Source organism: Pipistrellus hanaki (genome assembly GCF_964339955.1).
Source record: "Pipistrellus hanaki genome assembly, chromosome: 5".
In the NCBI taxonomy this organism is placed as follows: domain Eukaryota; kingdom Metazoa; phylum Chordata; class Mammalia; order Chiroptera; family Vespertilionidae; genus Pipistrellus; species Pipistrellus hanaki.
The window spans coordinates 62,352,904-62,375,919 of NC_140507.1; the positions used below are offsets into that span (position 1 = coordinate 62,352,904).

The 23,016-nt window shown below is 37.1% G+C and overlaps 1 protein-coding gene across 7 annotated transcripts in view; it reads right to left on the reverse strand.

Moving 5' to 3' along the window:
- Nucleotides 1-23,016, reverse strand: part of NEK1 (NIMA related kinase 1) — a 119,394-nt gene that overhangs the window by 19,770 nt on the left and 76,608 nt on the right. For 6 of the 7 annotated variants that reach the window (XM_084883735.1, XM_084883732.1, XM_084883731.1 and 3 more), the window contains 7 exons: nucleotides 22,487-22,582; nucleotides 19,003-19,140; nucleotides 17,069-17,134; nucleotides 16,758-16,986; nucleotides 8,700-8,852; nucleotides 4,877-5,038; nucleotides 2,014-2,134 (listed from right to left, as the gene is read on the reverse strand). In XM_084883735.1, the coding sequence (XP_084739861.1) occupies nucleotides 2,014-2,134; nucleotides 4,877-5,038; nucleotides 8,700-8,852; nucleotides 16,758-16,986; nucleotides 17,069-17,134; nucleotides 19,003-19,140; nucleotides 22,487-22,582 (965 nt within the window). The remainder of the gene's footprint in view (nucleotides 1-2,013; nucleotides 2,135-4,876; nucleotides 5,039-8,699; nucleotides 8,853-16,757; nucleotides 16,987-17,068; nucleotides 17,135-19,002; nucleotides 19,141-22,486; nucleotides 22,583-23,016) is intronic. The other variant, XM_084883734.1, reaches the window with a different exon arrangement.

Sequence of the window (23,016 nt, forward strand, 5' to 3'; positions counted from 1 at the left end):
TTTTCTTAATACTTTTTGATCCATTTCAAATTTAAGTAGTTTTTACTTTTTTAGTTATAAATTTTGAACAATTTTCTATTTTTACTTTATTAAATATTTATTTTTAATCATACAAGTAATACATTTCTTCATTCAAAATGTAGTATTCCTTGGTTCCTCAAAAAGATAAACACAGGATTATTATATGCTGCAGAAATTCCACTCCCAAGTATACAATGTATTAAAAATTACTGAATTGTATATTTTAAAATAGTTAAAATGATACATTTTATGTTATATAAATTTACCTCAATTTAAAAAAAGTAGTATTTCTTTTACGACACCCCTAACCACTCAAATCCTAGTTTCCTGTGCTACTATCAATTTGGTGGACATCTGACCATACTTTTCCTTTAAAATTACAGACATATATATCTACATATATAATGATTTTACGTAGAATTATATTTTCTAGTATATGGAAATGTTTTATTCAATATAAATTTGTTTCATTAATTACTCAATATTTTAGACCTATTCCATATAAACAGAACTCACAGAAAATAGAAGTGAAACTTAAACATTTGAAAAGGTATGCTTTATAAGAGAGATAAACTAATACCCTAAGCCATGATACTAACAGATTGGCAAAAATAAAAACTCTGATAATAAAAGATTAGCAAGGATGTGGGGAAAATAAGACGTTTTGTAGATTTTTTTTCTGAAAGCATAAATAAGTACAACCTTTGGGGAGAACAATAATTGAATTACAAATGCAATTTATAAAAATGGAATAGACCTATTAATTACACAGCTATGTATCTATCCTATAGATATATTTACATTCATCAAAATAACTTTATTAAAAGGTAATTAATACATTGTAGCATGTAATATGAATCCATAAAGGACTCTGAGTTGTGATTTATCCATATAATGAAATACCAAGTAGTCATAAAATAGAGAAAACACTGTATGTATTAATATGAAAAAAATTCCTGGATTACTGACTAAAAATATAAAAGGTTGAAAATACTGTGTACATTATATTAACAACTATATTTAAAAGAAAGGTGGACTATATATTTGTTTTTGCTTATGTACATATTAAAATACCTGGAAGGAGGAGAGAGTGGGAATTTGCTGGATGGGGATAGCGGTGAAAAGATACTTCTTACTGTATACCTTTATATATTTGTTGATTTCTGAAGGTAATGTCTAAAAATTAAATTACTTTTGGCCGAAACTGGTTTGGCTCAGTGGATAGAGCGTCAGCCTGCGGACTGAGGGGTCCCGGGTTCGATTCCAGTCAAGGGCATGTACATTGGTTGCGGGCACAACCCCAGTAGGGGGTTTGCAGGAGGCAGCTGGTCAATGTTTCTCTCTCATCGAGGTTTCTAATTCTCTATCCCTCTCCCTTCCTCTCTGTAAAAAATCAATAAAATATATTAAAATTAAATAAATAAAAATTAAATTACTTTTAAAAGGTATAGGATATAGGGTAATATTATGACAGTATTTTTTTAAAACTGTATTTTTATTCATTTCAGAGAGGAAGGGAAAGAGAGACAGAGATACAAACATCAATGATGAGAGAGAATCATTGATTGGCTGCCTCCTGCATGCTCCACACTGGGGACTCTGCAACCCAGGCATGTGCCCTGACTGGGAATTGAACCAAACCTCCTGATTCATAGGTAGACACTCAACCACTGAGTCACATTGACTGGGCCATAATAGTATTTCTTAGAAGGGAATTATAGCCCAGACAGCGTGGCTCAGTGGTTGAACATCTACCTATGAACCAGAAGTCATGGTTCAATTCCCGGTCAGGGCATATGCCTGGGTTGTGGGCCAATCTCCATTGTGGGGCATGCAGGAAGCAGCCGATCAATGATTCTTTCTCATCAATGATACTTCTATCTTTCTCTCCCTCTCTTTTCCTTTCTAAAATAAAAAATCCCATATTTTTAAAAAAAGGAATTACAAAATGGGATCCAGGTTTTGATATACAAGAAAAAAGAGGTAACATACTCAGTTTCCTTTGTTTCCTTATTCTCACTAATCCATACGTCAGTGACAGGGAAAGGTAAGCCATCATCTTTCTTTGTTCCACATGGCTCTTCTAGAACTTCTGTTTCCAAATCATCAGGTTCTGAAAGCAAAGGCATAATGAAAAATGTCTCAAAACAAAATGAGTTTAGAGAAAATGGAATAAATTTCTATAAATTATCATTACCTAATTTTTAGGCTAATATATTAATGATAACAGGGAAAAGTGTTGTGTTAACTCTAGTTCAGCTGCCTTTGAAATGATAGATTTTTCTTTTTGCATTTTTCATTGCAATAAAAATACTACAAACAAATATTGCACACTGTATTTTTATTAGTATATAAAATTTTCTCTTACTTAAAATTTCAGTAATATAAACTTGGCTTTTAAAGAAGGTATAAAAAGTAGTTTAAAAATAATAATATCTGTGGTTAGAAACAAGGGAGAAAAATAGACTGTAATATCATGGATTAATAACTGACAGGGAAGTTCAATCACCAAAATCTATCTTCGAATCCCCCCCTCCCAAAAAAAAAAAAAAATCTTATTACCTAGACTTTTACAGTGATATTAAGAACATAATTGAAATACACTAAATCTAATTTCCTAGACCTTCAAACAATTAATAACCAGGGCACTACCTCTATTTTCTGGCAGTGGCTCATTTTTTACCTGGTTGATATTTTCTGAAAATAAACAATAATGAGAAGAGTTTTTCTTCTTCCTTTGTTAACTCCTCTCCAATTCTGATACCAATGCTATCTTATTGAAGCCAGCAGCATCCTCTCTTTTCCCCTAAAATTCAAATACTCTTTCTAGATTTAAAAAGTTTCCAATTAGCAGGCCTATTTAGAAATATAATTTATATTGTATCAGTCCTTAAAGTTATCTTTTATTCAAATTACTTTTTGGGGTTACTCATATAATAAGGTAAGCACTTGATGGAAATTCTTTTTTATTTACTTTTTCTTTTCTTTTTTTTTTAATATGATTTTTTACAGAGAGGAAGGAAGAGGGATAGAGAGTTAGAAACATCGATGAGAGAGAATCATCGATCAGCTGCCTCTTGCACACCGCCGACTGGGGATATGCCCGCAACCAATGTACATGCCCTTCATCGGAATTGAACCCGGGACCTTTCAGTCCGCAGGCCGACGCTTTATCCACTGAGTCAAACCAGTTTCGGCTTTATTTACTTTTTCATGAACAATTGTTCTGTAGCACCTTAATCATATAAATATGACTCATTTTACAAAATAGATTTGTGATTGTATTGCTTGCTAAGTCTAAAATATTTACCATGTGTCTCTTTTTAGAAAGTTTGCTGCCTCTTGCACTAGGCTATATAGCCTCTAGCCTATGCCTAAAAGTGTTCGTTTTTTTTTTAAATAGACCACTTATGATAGCTACTAACTATGATTCTAATGAATAAGAATATTTATTGTGGTGAATTAAAAGTAGTCACACATACAGCAAGTCTCTGACATCTGTCTCATCTAGAAAGGGGCCTCTTTCTCCCCTCCCCTTGAATTTGGCCCGGTGCTATGATGGTCTTGATCAAATGAGTATGACTGAAATGTTGTTATGTCTGCTCTAGATCTAGCCTTTAAGAGAACTGGCATTGTCCACCTTGGAATCTGGAAGCCAAAGCCACCCTAAAAGAAGCTTAACTATTCAGAAAAGACTGAATGGCAAGGCCATGAGACTAAAATGAAAAAAAGGAACCCAGTTGAGCCGGCCCAGCTGAGCCCTGCCAGGAAAGGGAGCGATGTCATCTTGCACCCCAGATAAGCCCAGCTGACCGAGGAAAACCCCTGAGTGATGCCTGCAATTGCTCTTCTCTGGCAATTAAGGGTTTTTCCACATGTCAGAGAAGGATCTTCCCAATTCCTAACTCACAAAAGTGTACGATAACATATAATAGTCATTTTAAGCCACTAAGTTTTAAGACTAATTTGTTTTCCATGAATAGATAACTGAAACAGAATTTCTTATCTGAAAAATGGGTGCTGACATGACAAAAGCCTAAAACATGGGCACTGGCTTTGGGACTGGGCAACAGGCAGAAGTTGAAAGGCTTCAGAGGGACAGTTGGTGAGAGACTGGCCAGTGAAAAAAAGTTATTGGAGGCTAGAAAAAAGGGGTTTCTTGTTATATAGTAGCAGAAATTTTGATACCTGTGAAAATAAGAACAGAAAATCTTCTTAACAAACTCAGTGATTAGCGAAGGAACTATCTTAAGAAGAATGTTAAAGTGAGAGCTACCTTTTCTAGTAGTCTCTGATAAAGTGCAAGACAGAGATTGACTGAAGAAAGAACTGTTTGGTTTATTTTTGGAGAATATTTATTATTGAAGAATTTAGAGGAGAAAACCCAAAATAATTCCTTCTAGGCTACAATTTTTATTGAGGAAGTCGTGGCCAAGAGTTTCATGGACAAATGAATTCAGTAAATGATAAATAGCATATCCCCTTCTTTGAGATTCATAGGCACATTAAAATATTAGAAACTTAAAAAAAGAAGAGATTAGACGAAACTCGTTTGGCTCAGTGGATAGAGTGTCGGTCTGCTGACTGAAGGGTCCCAGGTTCAATTCCAGTCAGGGGCCTGTACCTTGGTTGCGGGCATATCCCCAGTAGGGGGTGTGCAAGAGGCAGTTGATCGATGACTCTCTCTCATCAATGTTTCTAACTCTCTATCCCTCTCCCTTCCTCTCTGTACAAAATCAATAAAATATATATATATATATTAAGAAAAATCAATAAAATATATTTTTTTTAAAAAGAGAAGAGATTATAGTATTATTCAATTAAATACAGCTCATTTTGACCCCTTAACACATACCATCCACATTTCCTTCTGGTTTCAATGACATCAGTGGAGAAACCTCCCTAAACTTTGGACTGTTTGTCTCAACAGAAGATGGGTTCATTTCAAGTGAAATACAATTTGCTTGTTCTTCTCCAGCAATTAAGGGTTTGTACTTCTCCCCTTCAGGAGAAATCTCTGAAACAATAAAAATGAAAAATCATGCTACATTTTCAAAGGTTTTTTTTGTTTGTTTTTCGTTTTTGTTTTTTTGTTTGTTTTTTTTAACCAGTAACAGCATTTAGAGAAAAGTTAAAAAATTGCATTCATATAACAGGTAATTACTGGTTAAGCTCTGTTGTATATGAGAAATTAGTAATTAATACCTTACTCCTCCCTTTCCACCTTGCAATGTCCAGTATTCATAGTCACAAAACATTTTGCATTCTCTAAATATCTTTCCTGTTATATAAATCTTACTGCCACATAATGAATACTACTTGGTTTTCTAATATTATATAGCATATAACAGCTTCCAAACACAAAAGAAGAAAATTTAACTCTTTCATAAAATCATCTTTTCCCCCCCAAACATATGATTCTTCTCTTCTAAAATTCATCATTAAATCAATGTTAAAAAATAGTTACATCATTTTTCTAGTAAATGTTATGCTAATCTATATTGTACAATATGATTAGATTTTCATTACGTACATTCCCTTTCTTCTAAAGTTACCAATTGACTCATCTTTAAATGAAGTTGCTTTTTTAATTTATTTTTTTTTTCATCAGTAATTAACAGGAAAACATTGTTACAGGATTCTCCTAATATGGTCAGGCACAGGAGATAATTAAGTCATCCCTTTTTTCCTCTTTAGAGAGATCTCTTAACTTCTTAATCTAATTGTATAAGCTGCCCTTCAGTTTGGAATTCTCTTTATTCTCAAGAGTAGGAATCTATTTCTTTTTTAGATTCTTTCTTCTTTTAATCCTTTTCCTTTTACCTCACACCATACATCCCGCCCATCCTCCCTTTCTTCCTTTTTGTTTAATCCCTCATTTTATTTATTTTTTTGTGGATAACGTCCTGTGGTAGCTTCCTAATATATGAAGGGTAAGTTTTTAGATGTTCTACTCTTGAAAAACATGTTCCTATCTAACACATAATTGAAACCACCTTGGTATATAATAATAGGTTGAAAAGAGCCGAACCGGTTTGGCTCAATGGATAGAGCATCGGTCTGTGGACTGAAAGGTCCCAGATTCGATTCCGGTCAAGGGCATGTACACTGGTTGCGGGCACACCCCCAGTAGGGGGTGTGCAAGAGGCAGCTGGTTGATGTTTCTCTCCCATTGATGTTTCTATCTCTCTATCTCTCTCTTTTCCTCTCTGTGGAAAATCAATTAAAAAAAAAAAAAGAAAAAAAAGAATTTTCCCTTAGAATGTTTATGAAATTCCCCTATTCTCTTCTAGTATTTCTGTTAAGGAATGTAATGAAATGAAAATTTTTATTCCAGATCACTTTTTAAAACAAATATTGATATATATTTTACTGATTTTTTACAGAGAGGAAGAGAGAGGGATAGAGAGTTAGAAACATCGATGAGAGAGAATCATCAACCAGCTGCCTCTTGCACTGGGGATGTGCCCGCAACCAAGGCACATGCCCTTGACCAGAATCGAACCTGGGACCCTTAAGTCCGCAGGCTGACACTCTATCCACTGAGCCAAACCGGTTTCGGTCAGATCACTTTCTTTATGAATTGAATTATCAAAACAGACTGTACTTTTTCTCATTTATTTCAGACACCTCAGTTTGCTGAAGTACAATTTTAATCATGTCATCCTTTAGTTGTCAGACTAAAGTAGGAGAAAATGCAAACTCCTTGGCATTTTATACACCATTAAATATACACCGATATATGTACTCTGCCTCACCAGCCTCATCTCTTCCCACTCAAGTCTAACACTGGTCCTGAAATAATATGTATGTTCTTTTAGCTAGCTGAATATATAATGTTCTCTTTCACATACAATTTTTTTTTACCTATAACCTCTCATCTTTGCCACTCTCTTAGCTTTAACTTCTATTCATCTTTCAGGTTCTAATCTATCAATAGGTTTGGTACTTCAACATTATGCTAGCTCACCACGTGTCTCCAAACCAGAAAGTGACATACTGAATTTTTCTGTTTATATCCCTTTCCCCCACCAGTAGATTAACAATTGCTTTGAATAAAGCCTATACTGTGACTTGTTTAGCATATTCCTTAAAGTCCTGGAGAAATGCTTGGATGTGGGAAATATTCTCTTTTAATAAAATGGATTGGTACAAACCATATATATTTTTCAATCCTCTTCTGGTATGCTATAACTTCCTTGAATCTTTTATCATTTTCCTAACAAATCCTTACACTCGTTGAACTTTATGTATATACCAGAGGCTTGATGCATGAATTCATGCACTGGTGTGGTCCCTTGGCTTGGCCAGTGATCGTGGTCAATCAGAGCCACCCAGCCCAGACCAGATAAGGGCAATGGGGGCCAGCTGACCAGGGGGAGGGGCCATGGGAGTTTGCCTCGGGGAGCACACTGACCACCAGGGGGCAGCTCCTGCATTAAGAATCTGCTCACTGGTGGTCAGTGCACATCATAGCTATTCTACTGGCCAGTCATCTGGTAATCTGGCTTAGGCTTTTCTATATATAGACTAGAGTCCTAGTGCACGAAATTGTACTCAGGTACAGTCCCTAGGCCTAGCCTGTGATCAGGGCCATCTTCCCCGGCTGCTGGCTGTCTGCAGCCGGCCCCACCCCCTGCTGCCACCCACCCTGGTTCCCCATTCGCCATCTGGCAATGGGAACTGGAGTTGGTGGCGGGGGATGCATGTGGCACCAGGCCAAAGCCCCCACCCCACCAGTCGCCCCACACACAGAGGGTGACCCGTGGTGGAGGTTGGGCCAGCAAGCAGGTGGGAATGGCCGACCTCTCGGTCCCTCTCCCTGGCCAAGAGGCTCCCATTGCCAGATGGGATATCAAAGGCATAATCCATGAAAGAGATAATTAATAAACTGTGCTTCGTTAAAATTAAAAACTTTCCAAAAGAAATTAAAAACTTTCATTCTGTGAAAGATACTGTTGAGAATGAGAACACAAGTAAGACTGGGAAAAATTATTTGCAAAAGACATCTATATATATAAAAGCCTAAATGACCAAATGACCAAACAACCGGTATACTGGTTGCTATGATGTCCACTGACCACCAGGGGATAGACGCTCAATCTAGGAGCTGCACCCGGTGGTCAGTGTGCTCCCACAGCCAACCTCCTGCAGCCTCTCCCCCTGGCTGGCCAACCTCTAGTGGCCCTTCCCCCTGGCAAGCTAACCTGTGGCCCCTCCCCCCACCCGCTCCAGCCAGGCTAAGGGACCCCACCCATGCACGAATTGTGCACCAGGCCTCTGGTAAATACATAAAGGACTGTTAAACAAAATATATAAAGAACTCTTAGAACCAAACAGTAAGAAAACAAACAATACAATTAAGAAAAGGGCAAAAGCTGGCCAGTGTGGCTTAGTTATTTGGAGTGTTGTCCCAAACACTGAAAGGTGGTAGTTTAATTTCTGGTCAGAGTTCATACCCAGGTTTGTTAGTTCGTTTTTTTCATTAGATTCCACATATTAGGGAGATCATATGGTATTTGTCTTTCTCTGACTGGCTTATTTCACTTAGTATAATGATTCCCAGGGTTCCTTCTTTTTTGCAGTTATGTAATATTCCATTGTGTAAATGTACCACAGTTTTTAGTTTAATTTTTAACATTACTTTCAGAATAGAACAACAACTAGTTTATTCTTACCACTTGTAATTGTTGTGTTTTCCAATAGTTCTGTCTGCAGCTGTAGTTCAGCTTCTCCAAGTATCTTTAGGACAGAATCTGTTGGACTTTTTCCCCAGACTCTTCTTGGAGATCCTCCAGGATCTAACTTAATAACCTCTCCCACTGTATTTCCTACAAGAAAATAATATGATTTCAATGAAATAACATACAATAATACTGTATTACTAGAGGCCTGGTGCACAGATTCGTGCACCAGTGGGGTCCCTCAACTTGGCCTGTGGGGATCGGGGCAAAACTGGCTCTTGAACATTCCCCAAAGGGCCCCAGATTGTGAAAGGGCACAGGCCAGGCCGAAGGACCCCACCAGTGTAAGATATTTGGTTAATCTCTTCCCACCCTCCCCCCCACTTCCCTCTGAGATTCATTAGTCTGTTCCATGTTTTCATGCTTATGATTTCAGCTCCTGCGTTGAGCATCTGCCCCCTGGTGGTCAGTGCATGTCATAACTACCGCTCTATCCACCAGTCAGCCAGTTGCTTAGGCTTTTATATATACCAGAGGCCCAGAGCACAAATTTGTGCACCAGTGGGGTCCCTTGGCCTGGCTTGTGAGATCAGGCCTAAACCAGCTCTCTAAAACCCCCCTAAGGGTCCTGGATTGCAACAGGATGCAGGCCAGGCTGAGGGACCCCCCCAGTGCACAATTGGGGCTGAGGAGGTACACAGGAGCTTGGCCAGCTGGGTAGGGACTACAGGAGGGCTCCAGAGTGTGTCTGGCCCATCTCACTCAATCCTGATCAGCTGGACCTCAGCAGGAAGCTAACCTACCAGTTGGAGCATCTGCCCCCTAGTGGTCAGTGCATGTCATAGTGAGCAGTTGAATGGCCTTAGCATATTAGTAGCATATTACATTTTGATTGGTTGAACAAATGACTGGACACTTAGCATATTAGGCTCTTATTATACAATATATAGGACTAGTGGTCCGGTTCATGAAATTCATCCATGGAGGGATGTTCCTAAGCCCAGCCTGCACCCTCTTCAATCTGGGACTCCTTGGGGATGTCCGACTGCCAGCAGTCAGACATCCCCCTCACAATCCAGGACCACTGGCTTCGAACCACCATTTGCCTACCTGCCTGATCTCCCCTAACTACTCTGACCTGCTGGCCTGCTCACCCTCAAATGCCCGCCCCCCCACCAGCCTTCTCATCCCCAACTGCCTGCCCCTGCCACCCAACTGCCCCCTTGCCCCCAACTGCCCCCTTGCACTGGCCTGATTGCTCTCAACTGCCTCCCCCGCTTGCTGGCCTGATCACCTTCAACTGCGCCGTCCGCCACTCCCCTCCCACCAGCCTGCTTGCCCCCAACCACCTCTGCCTCGGTCCCGCCACCATGACTTTGTTCGGAAGGTCTCCCAGACTAATTAGCATATTACCCTTTTATTAGTATAAAAGACTAGTAGATAAGTCAGATTCATGGTCTTCTATCCAACTGAGTGCTTCGTGAGAAATAAAGGTTGTATCACAAAGAGCATATGATGATGATGCTTAAGAAAAAACTTTTAGGAAATGAATGATGAATAAGAGAAGAGAAACAACTGACACAGTAATAAAAATATATCTATAATTACTTTTTAAATACTAAAGAATTAAACTGTAGTTTTAGGGACTATAAAAATAAAAAAATATATTATGTTTCTATTAAATTTTTACTTGAGAAAATTAAAAAAAGCAATTATTGGGAGAGCACAAAAAAGATAAAATATAAATGAATACTTTTTCTATGAATTTAATTGAATAGAAAACAAATCCTAAGCTAAATGCACTTATGGATTAAAAGTAGAGAAAAGTATATATAAGAAATTTTGTTTTATTTTCTTATATATCTTAAGTAGGCAACTGATACTTTCTTTTTGACAATAATAATTTTGGGTAAACTTGAAAAATAAAATTTAGGAAAGTAAAAATATGGGAAATTATCTATTGAACTTTGAATTTTCAGAATGTTTGTTAGTAATACATTTAGCACTTAGGTATTTAGCAGTAATAGATAGAATATAATTTCAAATAATATGGGGTTTAAATCATAAACTTTCAAAAGTACCCAAATATTTACTGATACAAATTTTGTGTACTAGTTCCATGGTATTAAGCACCTGCAAATTAGCAGGTAATAATCAGTTTGTACAGTCAAAAAGATTACCATCAGGGAACCAATTTAAAATAAAAAGATGGTTGAAAAGAGTAGAGAGCCCAAAATTAGACCTATGACTTACAGCCACTTGGTGTTTGACAAAGATGCCAAAGCAATGTAATATGTGTTTGGGGTCTCTTTAACAAAGGAAACTAAAAACTGAATGTTCATATGAAAATATATACTTCACACCCTTCGATGCAGGGAGGAAAACCAGGTGGTCTCTCTGAGCAGAAGTGGCGGAACTGGAAGTCTAGGGTGGCAAAAGTGGCTTATGTTGGCAAGAAGAGTGCTGAAGAGTAGAAAACTACACAAACAGAGAATTCAGGAGAACTATAAAGAATCCTTTCGAGTCTTAAGCTGAATAATGATCAGCACATGTGTAAGGAAATTACTGTAGTCTAGAAAAAAGACCACCCGAAAGGAGTAGAGGGAGCAATACTTGGACTTTATACAGGATCCGAGTAGTCCCTATTCCCACCAGCCAGAAAAGCAAATCTTATAATCTTCAAGGCATCAAGTACATTACTCAGAGAGGTTTCAGACTCAGTAAAGGGAGAAAAATTAGCTACAGACTAAACATTGTTTTGGCTCCATCTAACAAAGCTTAAAAGCAAGACATAAAAGGGTCAAACGTTTTACAAGTGAATTGTGTCTCAGAACAAAAAGAACAAAAATATTTACAGAAACACAAAAATATATAGCACCCATCAAAGGAAAATCAACTGCTTGGCCTCCAAACAATTTATGTAGCCTGTATAAAAAAGGCAGCTGAATTCAACTTATATTAAGTAGAAAAAAAGTCTATCAAAATCAACCCTCCAAAATGATAGAGATGATGTTATTAGTAGATAGGGACATTTATAACTGTCATTATGACTGAATTCCATATGTTCCACAAACTAGAGACAAGACTGCTGATGATACTCACAGATAAGGAAAACACTAACAAGATCCATATTGAACATCTAGAAAGGAGCATTGAAAAATATAATGGCAAACAAATCTGATGAAAATGATATACTCACAAATCCAAGAACCTCAACAAAACCCAAGTAAAAGAAACATGAAGAAAAATGACATAAAGGTATGCCATAATCAAATTTACTAAAACCAAAGCTTAGTGAGAAAATTTAAAAAACATTGAGAAGAAATAAGACATATTAATACTAAGAATGAAGACTAAGAATAAGAGAAAAAGAAAGAGCTTGGCATGTTTTAAAAAGTGAGAAGTAGGTAGGTAGAAAGGTCAATAGGCAAGGGAAAATCTTAGGAGAGCCTAAATGGACTATGAAAGGGACTTTGGATTTTGTTCTAATTGCCATGGAAATCACTTGTTTTAAAATGGGAGAATGATGTGATATAATTAGCATCTAATTTGATCTAATTAGCATAAAATATTTTCAAGTCTCTTTTTTCATAAAGTTTCACTAACTCTAAATTGCTACCAAGTAACATCAACCTATATATCTATTGTCCTTCATAGCTCAGCTTCCTTAAAAGGTTCTACTTTTTTTTTTAATTTATTGTCTAAAGATTTACATATGTCTCCTTTTTCTCTGACTGACTTCCACAACAGCCATTCCCACCCATGGCAAGCCCCCACCACTTTAATGTCTGTGTCCATTGGTTAATTTTTTTTTTTTCTAATTTCCTCACCTTCCATTTGCTTCTTAATTCCTAGGTTCTATTTCTGCCCCTGGCACTCTAATGACACAGCTGTTATCAAGACCACAATGCCTTTTCCTGGGCAAAACTAGTGTAAATTTTTTAGCCCTCAATTTGTCATCACTCTTTCTGAAGTCTTCTCTTCTTCCTTGTAATCCAGGCCACAATCTGAATTTTCCTAACTCTAAATGTTCCTCATTTTGTTTTCAAAGTTTTTATTCCTCTGACAAACTCCTAGAAGAGTTTCACATAAAGCCCTTATAGTCCTGTCTCCAAATATATCTTACATGTGTCCTCTTTTATTTATCATCTTTCAGCAACTCAGTGAAAGTTATCAACTCTTTTGTCCATATTAGTACAAGGCCTCTAGAAAATGGTATCAAGGTCTTTTTAATCCTGAGTAAGATGAAATCAGATACTGGATTGTGCCATTGCCTAAATAATCAAAACAATTGAGAAAAATATCTAAAACAACAACTTCAAGACACATCATCAAAAAATGCCATGTTATATAGAGAGGCACAAAGATAAGAATCAGATTTTTAGGCAGAAACTGAGCAAGTTAGAAGTCAATGGAGCACCATCTTTAAAGTACTGGGGGGGGGGGGGGGGGGGGGGGGGAAACTGCCAACAAAGAACTCTATTCCCAGAGAAAATAACTTTTAAAAGTTAAGGTGAAATACTTTTCAGTATAAAAAGTTGAAAAATCTATCACCTATTTTACAAAAAAATGTTAAAAGAAGTCCTGTAGTCAGAAGGAAAATGATTACTACATGGATATGCGAACCAAAACAAAAACATTAAAAAATACCAGAAACTGCCATTATACAGATTAACTATAATGACTAATTTTCTTAGTATTGAAATCTCTTTAAGGATAATTATATTTCAAAGTCTTGGGAACATGAAGTAAGCATCAACCTGTCTCTCTCAACCTGTCTCTCTCTTCTTCTGTAGAAGCCCGGATGAAATGCATAAACTATCTGAGAATTCTGAGATGCAAACAGTAGCAGCCAGATTAGGGAAGAGGACAAAAAATCAAAGTACCATCAGTTGGTGGTACCATTAGCCCCCCTTCTCCACCCACTCATCTATTATTCCCCAGTCAGGGTTCAATATGCCAGAAAACCATAAATGACACACTGTTTGAGGACCTTTCTCAGTAAGGGTAAGCTCATACTGTTCAACAAAGCCAGTGTATAGGACCCTTCATGACATGGCCCTGCTTACCTCTTCCAAGATTTCTTGCTTGCAATTCTATGTCTTGAATTCTAAACTTTGCCATCCATGCTGAATTATATCCATTCCCTGGGCTTCACATGCTCTCGCACTTTTCAGTCCTACTAATTCTCTGCTGAAAACACTCTGTTTGGCTTTGGTTTATTTAGCTAACTTTTTAAAAAAATAAATCTTTATTGTTCAGATTATTACTATTGTTCCTCTTCCCCACCCCTCAGAGCTCCCCTCCACCTGGTTCCCACCCCACCCTCTGCCCTTACCACCCTCACTGTTCTCATCCATAGGTGTACGATTGTTGTCCAGTCTCTTCCCACACCCCCCCCACTCCCTTCACCTGAGAATTGTCAGTCCACTCTCTTTCTATGCCTCTAATTCTATTATATTCACCAGTTTATTCTGTTCCTCAAATTTTTAATTCACTTGATTTTTAGATTCACTTGTTGATAAGATATGTATTTGTTGTACATAATTTTTACCTTTACCTTTTTCTTCTTGTTCTTCTCCTTAAAGAATACCCTTCAGTATTTCATATAATACTGGTTTAGCAGTGATGAACTCTTTTTAGCTTTTTCTTATCTGTGAAGCTCTTTATCTGATCTTCAATTCTAAATGATAGCTTTTCTGGGTAAAGTAATCTTGGTTGTAGGTTCTTGCTATTCATCACTTTGAATATTACTGGCAACTCCCTTCTGGCCTAGATAGTTTCTGTTGAGAAATCAGCTGACAATCATATGGGTACTCCCTTGTAGGTAACTAACTGTTTTTCTCTTGCTGCTTTTAATATTCTCTGTCTTTTGCTCTTGGCATTTTAAATATGATGTGTCTTGGTGTGGTCCTCTTTGGATTCCTCTTGTTTGGGGTTCTCTGTGCTTCTTGGGCTTATAAGTCTATTTCTTTCAACAGATAGGGGAAGTTTTCTGTCTTTCTTCAAATAGGTTTTCAATACCTTACTCTCTTCTTCTGACAACCCCATAATTCAGATGTTGGTATACTTGAAGTTGTCCCAGAGGCTCCTAATACTATCTTATTTTTGGATTTTTTTTTTCCTATTTTGGTTGGGTGTTTTCTTCTTCTTCATATTTCAAATCTCTGACTTAATTCTTGGGATCTTCTAGTCTGCTGTGGATCTCCGTATATTATTCTTTATTTCAGTCAGTGTATGCTTAATTTCTAGTTAGTCCTTTTTCATATCCTCGATGATCTCACTAAATTTCTTGGAGGTTTCTAGAAGATTCGTTACTAACCTTATAATGATGATTTTGAACTCTATATCCAGTTGTTTGCTTTCCTCCATTTCTATTTCTTTGTCTCCGCATTTTGGCTGCTTCCCTGTGTTGATAGAGTCTCTCTTCCCTTCTAGTTGTAGAATTTCCACTCACCCAGCCTTCCTGTGGTTCTGGATGATGTCCATTTTGTCTTTTAGTTGTAGTTTTGAAGTGTTTTTGTGAGGCAGCAAGTTCAGGTGTTTACCTACGCCGCCATCTTGGTTTCTCTCCTAGCTAACACTTTTTATTCTTAAGCATATCATTGTTTCCAAAAATCATTTTTTAAGAAATGGTTCTCCCCAGACTGATTTATGCCCCGAGATACATATTCTTACAGTGCCTTATGATTATTTCCTACCATATTACTTATCAACTATAATGAATTGCCTCTTTTCTTGCTTCCTTTTCCAATAGACCTTAAGCGCTTTGAGTGGAGAGAATATGTCTTAACCATTATTGTATCTTCACTGCTTAGAAGTATGTGGCATATAATGGAATTCCATAAAGAATTGTTTCCTCAAAAAATTAAATATGGAACTGCTATTTGAGCTGAGATCCCACTTCTAGGAATATCCTAAGAAACCCAAAACACCAATCAGAAAGAATGTATGCACTCCTATGTTTATAGCAGCCCAATTTATAAAAGCTAAGATGTGGAAACAGCCAAAGTGCCCATTAGATGAGTGGGGGAAAAAGTTGTGGTACATTTATACCATGGAATACTATGCACCTGTAAAAAGAAGGATCTCTTACCATTTGAGACAGCATGGAGGGACCTGGAGAGTATTATGCTAAGCAAAATAAGCCAGTCAGAGAAAGATAAGTATCACATGATCTCACTCATATGTGGAATCTAATGAACAAAGTAAACTGATGGACAAAATAGATCCAGAGACATAGAAGTATGGGACAGACTGTGGAATCTCAGAGGGAAAGCAGGGGTGAGTGGGTCAAAGAACTTGTATACATATAGGCATAACCCATGGACAGATATGATAGGGTAGTGAAGGTCTGGGGTGGAGAATAGGAAGCATGCTAGACGGGGTCAATGGGAGGAAAAGGGGAACATATATAATACTTTCAACAATAAATTTTTTTAAAAGTACTGTTAAAATAAGTAAGCAAATGCTGTGGAATCTTTGGGCTTTTCTCCAATAAAGAATTCTAGAAAAAGTCCATTAAAAAAAAAAAATTAAAACTTTGGTTAGACAGGGGTCAGCCTCACTCTTTTAGAATGCAAGCTCCAAAGAGCACATATGACTTCATTCATTCACTGTTATATCTCTATCTAGTGCCTAGGAAGAGACAATAACAGGTGCTCATAATTATTGTTGAATAAATATATTATTAAATGAGATTTTCGTAACATCCCTGCTAAATGCCTAAGGGGTTTTTCTGAGATTTTTGGCAATTTACTACTCTAGTTCTCATCAAGAATTATTCCTGAAACAGATTAGAAAGTGTTAAAGTAATACAATTTAAATAGTATATATCATTAGTCTCCCCTCTTACACTTTATACTCCTATAATAAAAAGCCTTGCTATTCTTAAGGTTGAATAGATTTCCCCCTATGTTTCACATATAACCGTATATGAATTTCTTCCAGGTTCTTTCAATCCCTCTAAAGTGTTCTTTCCTTCAGAGAGTCCAGTCTACAAGTTTACATGTGTGCTATGCCAAAATAGGATAAAAACACTTTCATACATACCGTCAGTTGCAGAGAAGGATGCATCCAGTGCAAACTCATCCAGAGGAATCACAAGTTGACCTCCTGCCTCCCACTTCTTGCGATCAGGTGAAATCAACTTTTCTTTTTCATGCCCTTCGGCATTTTCATGCACAATTACCTCATCCATACCAGGGTGACACTGCTTCCCTTTTTCATCTTCTTGAGCTTTAAGATTTTGATTTAATCTCCGTAGTATTTCTCGTTTATTCTGAAACAGTTAAAATGCTATATTTTATGATGTATATGATTAAGTGAAACTATTGAGAGAAAAAAAGGAAAATTGTACCTACTGAAATGGAATTGTTAGTTTTTTGCATTTCTTCTGAGGTTTCCAGGGTATCAGTTAAACTTCTGTCCTTTAAACACAGATAGTTTCAGAGTAAGAAATAATGTTATTTTATCATTCTACCTCAAAATTTGTTATTTTTGTTTTTCATTAAATTGTTCATTGTGAGTTATATTATTCCTGTAAAAGTTCACACAACTTCCCACATTATCAGCAGTGAGAAATAATTAAATGTTACCAAGTAATAGATTAAATATATAGTAAAAGAGCCAATTTTCAATTACTTGTCATATTTTTGGATTACTGACTACCTATTTAACTATATCTTCTTCCTCTTTGACACCTGGATATTTTGGTAATTTTAAGTCAATAATAGAAATAAAAAGAAAATTAATTCATATAGGATCTTAATTAGAGCTAAGGAAAGTTTTAATGAATAAAGTAATTCAAGATAGGCTATGTAATTTTGAAGCTTTCTTTGTTTCATGTACATATGTATGCTTATTAAGCAATACTACTGAACATAATTGAGAACTGGCTTTTTTACCTAAGCAAAGAGAGTAACAACAGTGAGTTCTGAACCCATGTAACAAGGATAATATAAAATCTATCTTTTGATTAGCAAAATCATAGCAATCCTAGACACCTAGAATTTTTACATATATGAAAAGCAGAAATTAGTAGTTAGGGAAGCAAACTATATATGGAAGACTCAGAGTATGGAAGAGCAATTTTAAAAGAATAAGTAAGCAATATGTACTAAGGAAACACAAAGAAAAACCGTTTAGTTACATGAATTACCTTAATTTGTAGTATTTGAGAAAAATACCAAAAAGTATAGTGGTCCGTTTTAAAGCAATACATGTAATGAGACAAAGAGCCTTTTACCCAGGACAGAAGTCAGGAATTAGCAGTCATTACAACCAGAGAGGTCACAGCTACTTGAGATGAGAGACTGGGTACCAGGAGGGAACCACACAGTGGTATCTAAAGTTGAAGTGAACAATGTAGCACATGCAAAGTCGTTATCAGAAAGAAGAGAGACTAATCCTTCTTAAAAGAAAAACTATGAAGGTTTTAAGAATGACTAAGAAACTTGTCTTTTCCTACTCAGTCTTATTTTCAAGACAAACCCAAAGGCTGTAAAAACTGGTGCACAATAACAGCAGTGTTGTCTATAAAAATGTAATGAAACTGAGCAATTAAAAGGCACAGACATTAATTACCAGGAGAGGAGAAATCAGGTTAATGTGTTGTATTATATAGTTCAGGAGACTTTCCCCCTTCTGTCTGATGAATTCTAGACTGAAATTCCACATCATGAGCCCATTTCCCTTAACAACTGAACAGTTTTCATATTTCAGATGGATACCTGGCACATTCTTCAGAGCTTAAACTTTATACTCACTCACATATTTGTGTTTTACTATCCATATGACATGACAGATTCAGAAATAGAAGGTAAAAGAAATAACTGACGCATTATTTGTAATTATACTGACTCCTCTAACATTTGCTATGCCAAAACAATGAAAATAAATGTCTTAAACTTTATTCCTAGAGTTAATTACTTTAAGTACCAAAGACATTATTTCTTTAAAAGTACACCTTTGTTAATTATGAAAGCTGGGATGTAAAAATGTTTTTGCTTTATTTTTGGTACATTTATATATATATATTTTATTTGTTCAATATTATTTTAAAGTAAAAGAGGGAAAGAGAATCATTTTTAAATGGTTTTATCTACCAGGTGGTCCTAGATATAAAACTTATGAGCAGCAAGGCTCCAGAATTCAGAGTATAGCAGACACAAAAATCTTAGGTAATTTTATTCCTAGGAAAACGTAATGAAACATCAGAAATTAATATAACTTCATTAAATGTAATCCTTATAATAATCTTTTGAGTTTAAAGAGTTCTAAATTTTAGGAAACTTACCATTACCATACCCACTTCCTTCAAGGCTGAAGTCACAGAAATAACAGGTCTTATCTGATGCTTTGATGGCGAGCCACTTGCTTCATGCTGTCCCAAAGGAGGAGACATATCAGAACACTTTACTCCTTTAGACACCAACTATAATAAAGAATTTAAATACACACTGGAAATTTATATTTGCAGGAAGAGATAAAAGCTATATAAGATCACTGTTTGCTTATACATTCTATCTGCATATAATTTTTTTCATTCCTCAATTTTCATGATGTAGGCAATGTGTTAGGTCCTGAAAGATCAGTGAATAAAGAGCAACATCTCAGGCCTCACATGTAAATATAATTATGTGTCATGTACTACCAAATAATTTCTTAATACTTTATTAACAGTATTTCATTAAATGCTCTTAAAAACAAACTGTCTTCTAAAAGACTAAATATTAGTCCTCTCACTTTAATACACTAAAACATTTCATGAGGAAGTAAACCATTTCATGGGAAGAAAAAGTATTTCTTAATCCTACACTTGAAAATGTTTTGTAATTTGTGCAAGTTTGGTACAATCTTCTTATAGTTTAACATCAATCACTGAATACAAGAGCCCTCATTATAAAAATGTCAACATAAATGAGAATGGAAGAACTATATTATAAGTTCTGAATAAGATTTATGTCATTAAAATACCATTTGTTATATTGATATAAGTGTTCATTTTTACCTTGACACTTAGACTCCAAACAATGCAAAGTTAGATTCTGAAATTTTAATAATACCAGGAAATGGCATTTATAGGTATGGTAACATTAATTTTGGCAGCAACTCTGCTCCCTACTTTTATATCTTTTTCCAACCAATACGCACACATTTCTGGTGAGAATACATTTCACATGCAATATTCATTGAGTATCTTCTAAGCATAAGGTAGTAATACAATTCTAATACTTAGTCTTCTGGGCTTTCATTTTATGCTAGTATATGTTGTTAAAGAAAAGACAGAAGTGTCTAACACGGTATTGAAGGAAAAGAACAAAATTTGAGAAAAGACTTCAAGCCTTATTATAAAGCTACAGTAATCAAGACAATATGGTATTATTGTAAGAATAAACAAGTAGATAAATGGAACAGAAAGAACTCAGAAATAGGCTCACAGCTGGTGAGCACAACAGCAGTGGCGGGAGCCTTTCCCACCCTCATGGCAGCACTAAGGAGCAGCAAGCCCAGCAGCAAGGAGCCTGCCGCTAAGGAGCAGTGAGCCAAGCGGTAAGGAGCAAGCAGGTGGGCGGTAAGGAGCAAGGGATCCCGGACTGTGAGAAGGATGTCTGACTGCCGGTTTAGGCCTTATATAATAAGAGCTATAAGGTCAGTGCACAAAATTTCATGCACTTGGGGGGAGGGGGTTTCTCAGCCTGGCCAGTGCCCTCACCCAGTCTGGGACCCTTTACTCCTTACCACCTGCCTGCAGCGGAGGTGGGAGAGGCTCCCACCCCTCCATTGCGCTCTCCAGCCAAGAGCCCAGTTTCTGGCTGAGCAGCACTCCTCCTGTGGGAGCGCACTGACCACTAGGGGCAGCTCCTGCATTGAGCGCCTGCCCCTGGTGGTCAGTGCACATCATAGCAACCAGTCATTCTACTGTTCTGTTAATTTGCATATTAGGGTTTTATTATATAGGATCTAAAGCATCCACTCAGAGATGAATCACTGTTGGACATAATTTATAAAATGTACTTGTTAAACTATAAAAACCTAAAAGTGTGTGAGCACCTCTAGGTCCCTCCCTCATAGCCCACAGGCTCCTATCACAGCAAGGCTGGTGGCCAGCAGGCAGGCAGGGCAGCAGAGGGGTGGGCAGGGCGAGGTCATTAGCCTCCAGCTTGGGGCCAGGCTGGAGGCCTAACGATGTCACTGCTGCTGCAGTGGCAGCGGATCAGGCCTGGAAAGAGGCCAGAAGAGAGAGGAAGGGCCTTATCTGCAGCTACAATGGCTGCTGGAGGAGGTTGCAGATCAGACCCAGCGAGACAGGCAGGGCATGATCCATAGCTGCCAAAGAGAGGCTCAGAGAAAGTCCCAGAGATAAGTCCGGAGATGCTGACTGGTATAAAAACTGACCAATCAGAACCAAATCTTGGTGAACTGTGAGGAACTGTGAGGGCTGCCTAGGAGGTGGAGCTTTTGACGCTGACTGGCATAGAAACTAACCAATCAGAACCTAATCTGGGTGAACTGCAAAGGCAGAACCTAAGGTGGGCACTAAGGAGAGGTTTTAAGGGCAACAGCTGTTTGGTGTAAGGTGTAAGAAAGCAGTTCAATTTTTTAATAATCAGTTTGGCAGTATAGTGCATATAGATGGCTATCAGTCCAGATATAGGGATTGTGTATTTTGTCTGCCAAGAGCATCTCCTCCTGCTGAATCACTTCCTCCCCATTTAAGCAATCCTATCCTATATAATTTATCTATGCTATTAAAATGGTAATATGCAGTGTCGTTCTGCGGACTGAAAGGTCCCAGGTTCGATTCTGGTCAAGGGCATGTACATTGGTTGCGGGCACATCCCCAGTAGGGGGTGTGCAAGAGGCAGCTAGTCGATGTTTCTCTCTCATTGACATTTCTAGCTCTCTATCTCTCACCCTTCCTCTCTGTAAAAAATCAATAAAACATATATTTTTTAAAAATACTTTTAAAATGGTAATATGCTAATTAGCCATGGTGGAGGGGGCCAAGGCAGAGGCAGTTAGGGCGATTAGGCTGCCAGAAGAGGGCAGTTGGAAGTGAGATCAGGCCGGCAGGGCATTGTGGGTAATCAGGCCAGTAGGGGAGGGCAGTTGGGGGCAAAAAGGCCGGCAGGGAGGGCAGTTGGGGGCGAGATCAGGCCAGCAGGGGAGGGCAGTTGGGGGCAACCAGGCCTGCATGGGAGGGCAGTTGGAGGCGACCTAACTAAGCATAACATATGTTAAAAAGAAATAAGGGACAAACTCTACTAGAAATTAAAATATATTCTAAATTCATAATTAACAATACAATGTGGTATTGGTAAAATAGACAGAGAAAGAATGGAGCAGAAAAAAGCATGATACATATTTGCTATGACACATATTCTCTAATAGAATTTAACATATCTTAAAGGTAGCATTATAAACAGTGGAAATCGAAAGAAGGTATAGCCAATATATGATGCTGGGACTTTGATTAGCAATAACAAAATAAATAAATTAATCAGGTTCTCACCTCAAATCAAACCCCAAAATAACAGATCATCCTTAAATAGGAGAGAGAGAGAGAGAGAGAGAGAGAGAGAGAGAGAGAGAGAGAGAGAGAGAGAGAACGCGCACGCGAGTGCAATAAAGAGAAGAAGAGCAGGGAGGGGAGGAAGAAAGAGAACTAATGAGAATTTTTAAAAAATAGAGCTACAAAATTATAATTCTGACACACTATGCAGCAAGAGATACAAGCACATTAACATGACCAGGATTAAGAATGAGCTAAATCTTACATTATCTTCCCACGCTTTCTTTTCTCTCTCGTATGCTTCCTTTCTCTTCCGTTCCAATTGTTCTTTTAGTACAGCAGCACGTGCATTAGCTTGGGCCTAAAAATAAAAACAACAAAATTAGTTACCAGGAGGAAGGGCATAAGAGTGTGTGTTTTTCAGGTCTATACAAATATTTACTTTTTAGCCAAAAAAGAAATGTGTGTGCGCACATGTGTCCCAGAATAAAAATGTAAGTTCACTCTATGTTTCTAGCACCTAAACTAGGGCTCAACAAACAGCAGCTGCTCAATGCATGTTTATTGAGTGAAAATAAATGCAGGCACACTCTAATGGAAATACAACTGTGAAAATTTTAAATGATAATTATTATACACGAACTTTATTATTTTTCACAGAAATGAACAATTACATTTTTCATTTATAAGGTTACCATTTTTCCTTTTTAAGGTTAGCTATGTGATGGTTTAATGTATTTATACCATGATTTCATTAAATTTATCTCCATAAATAAGATATAAAGAGTGAAAAAG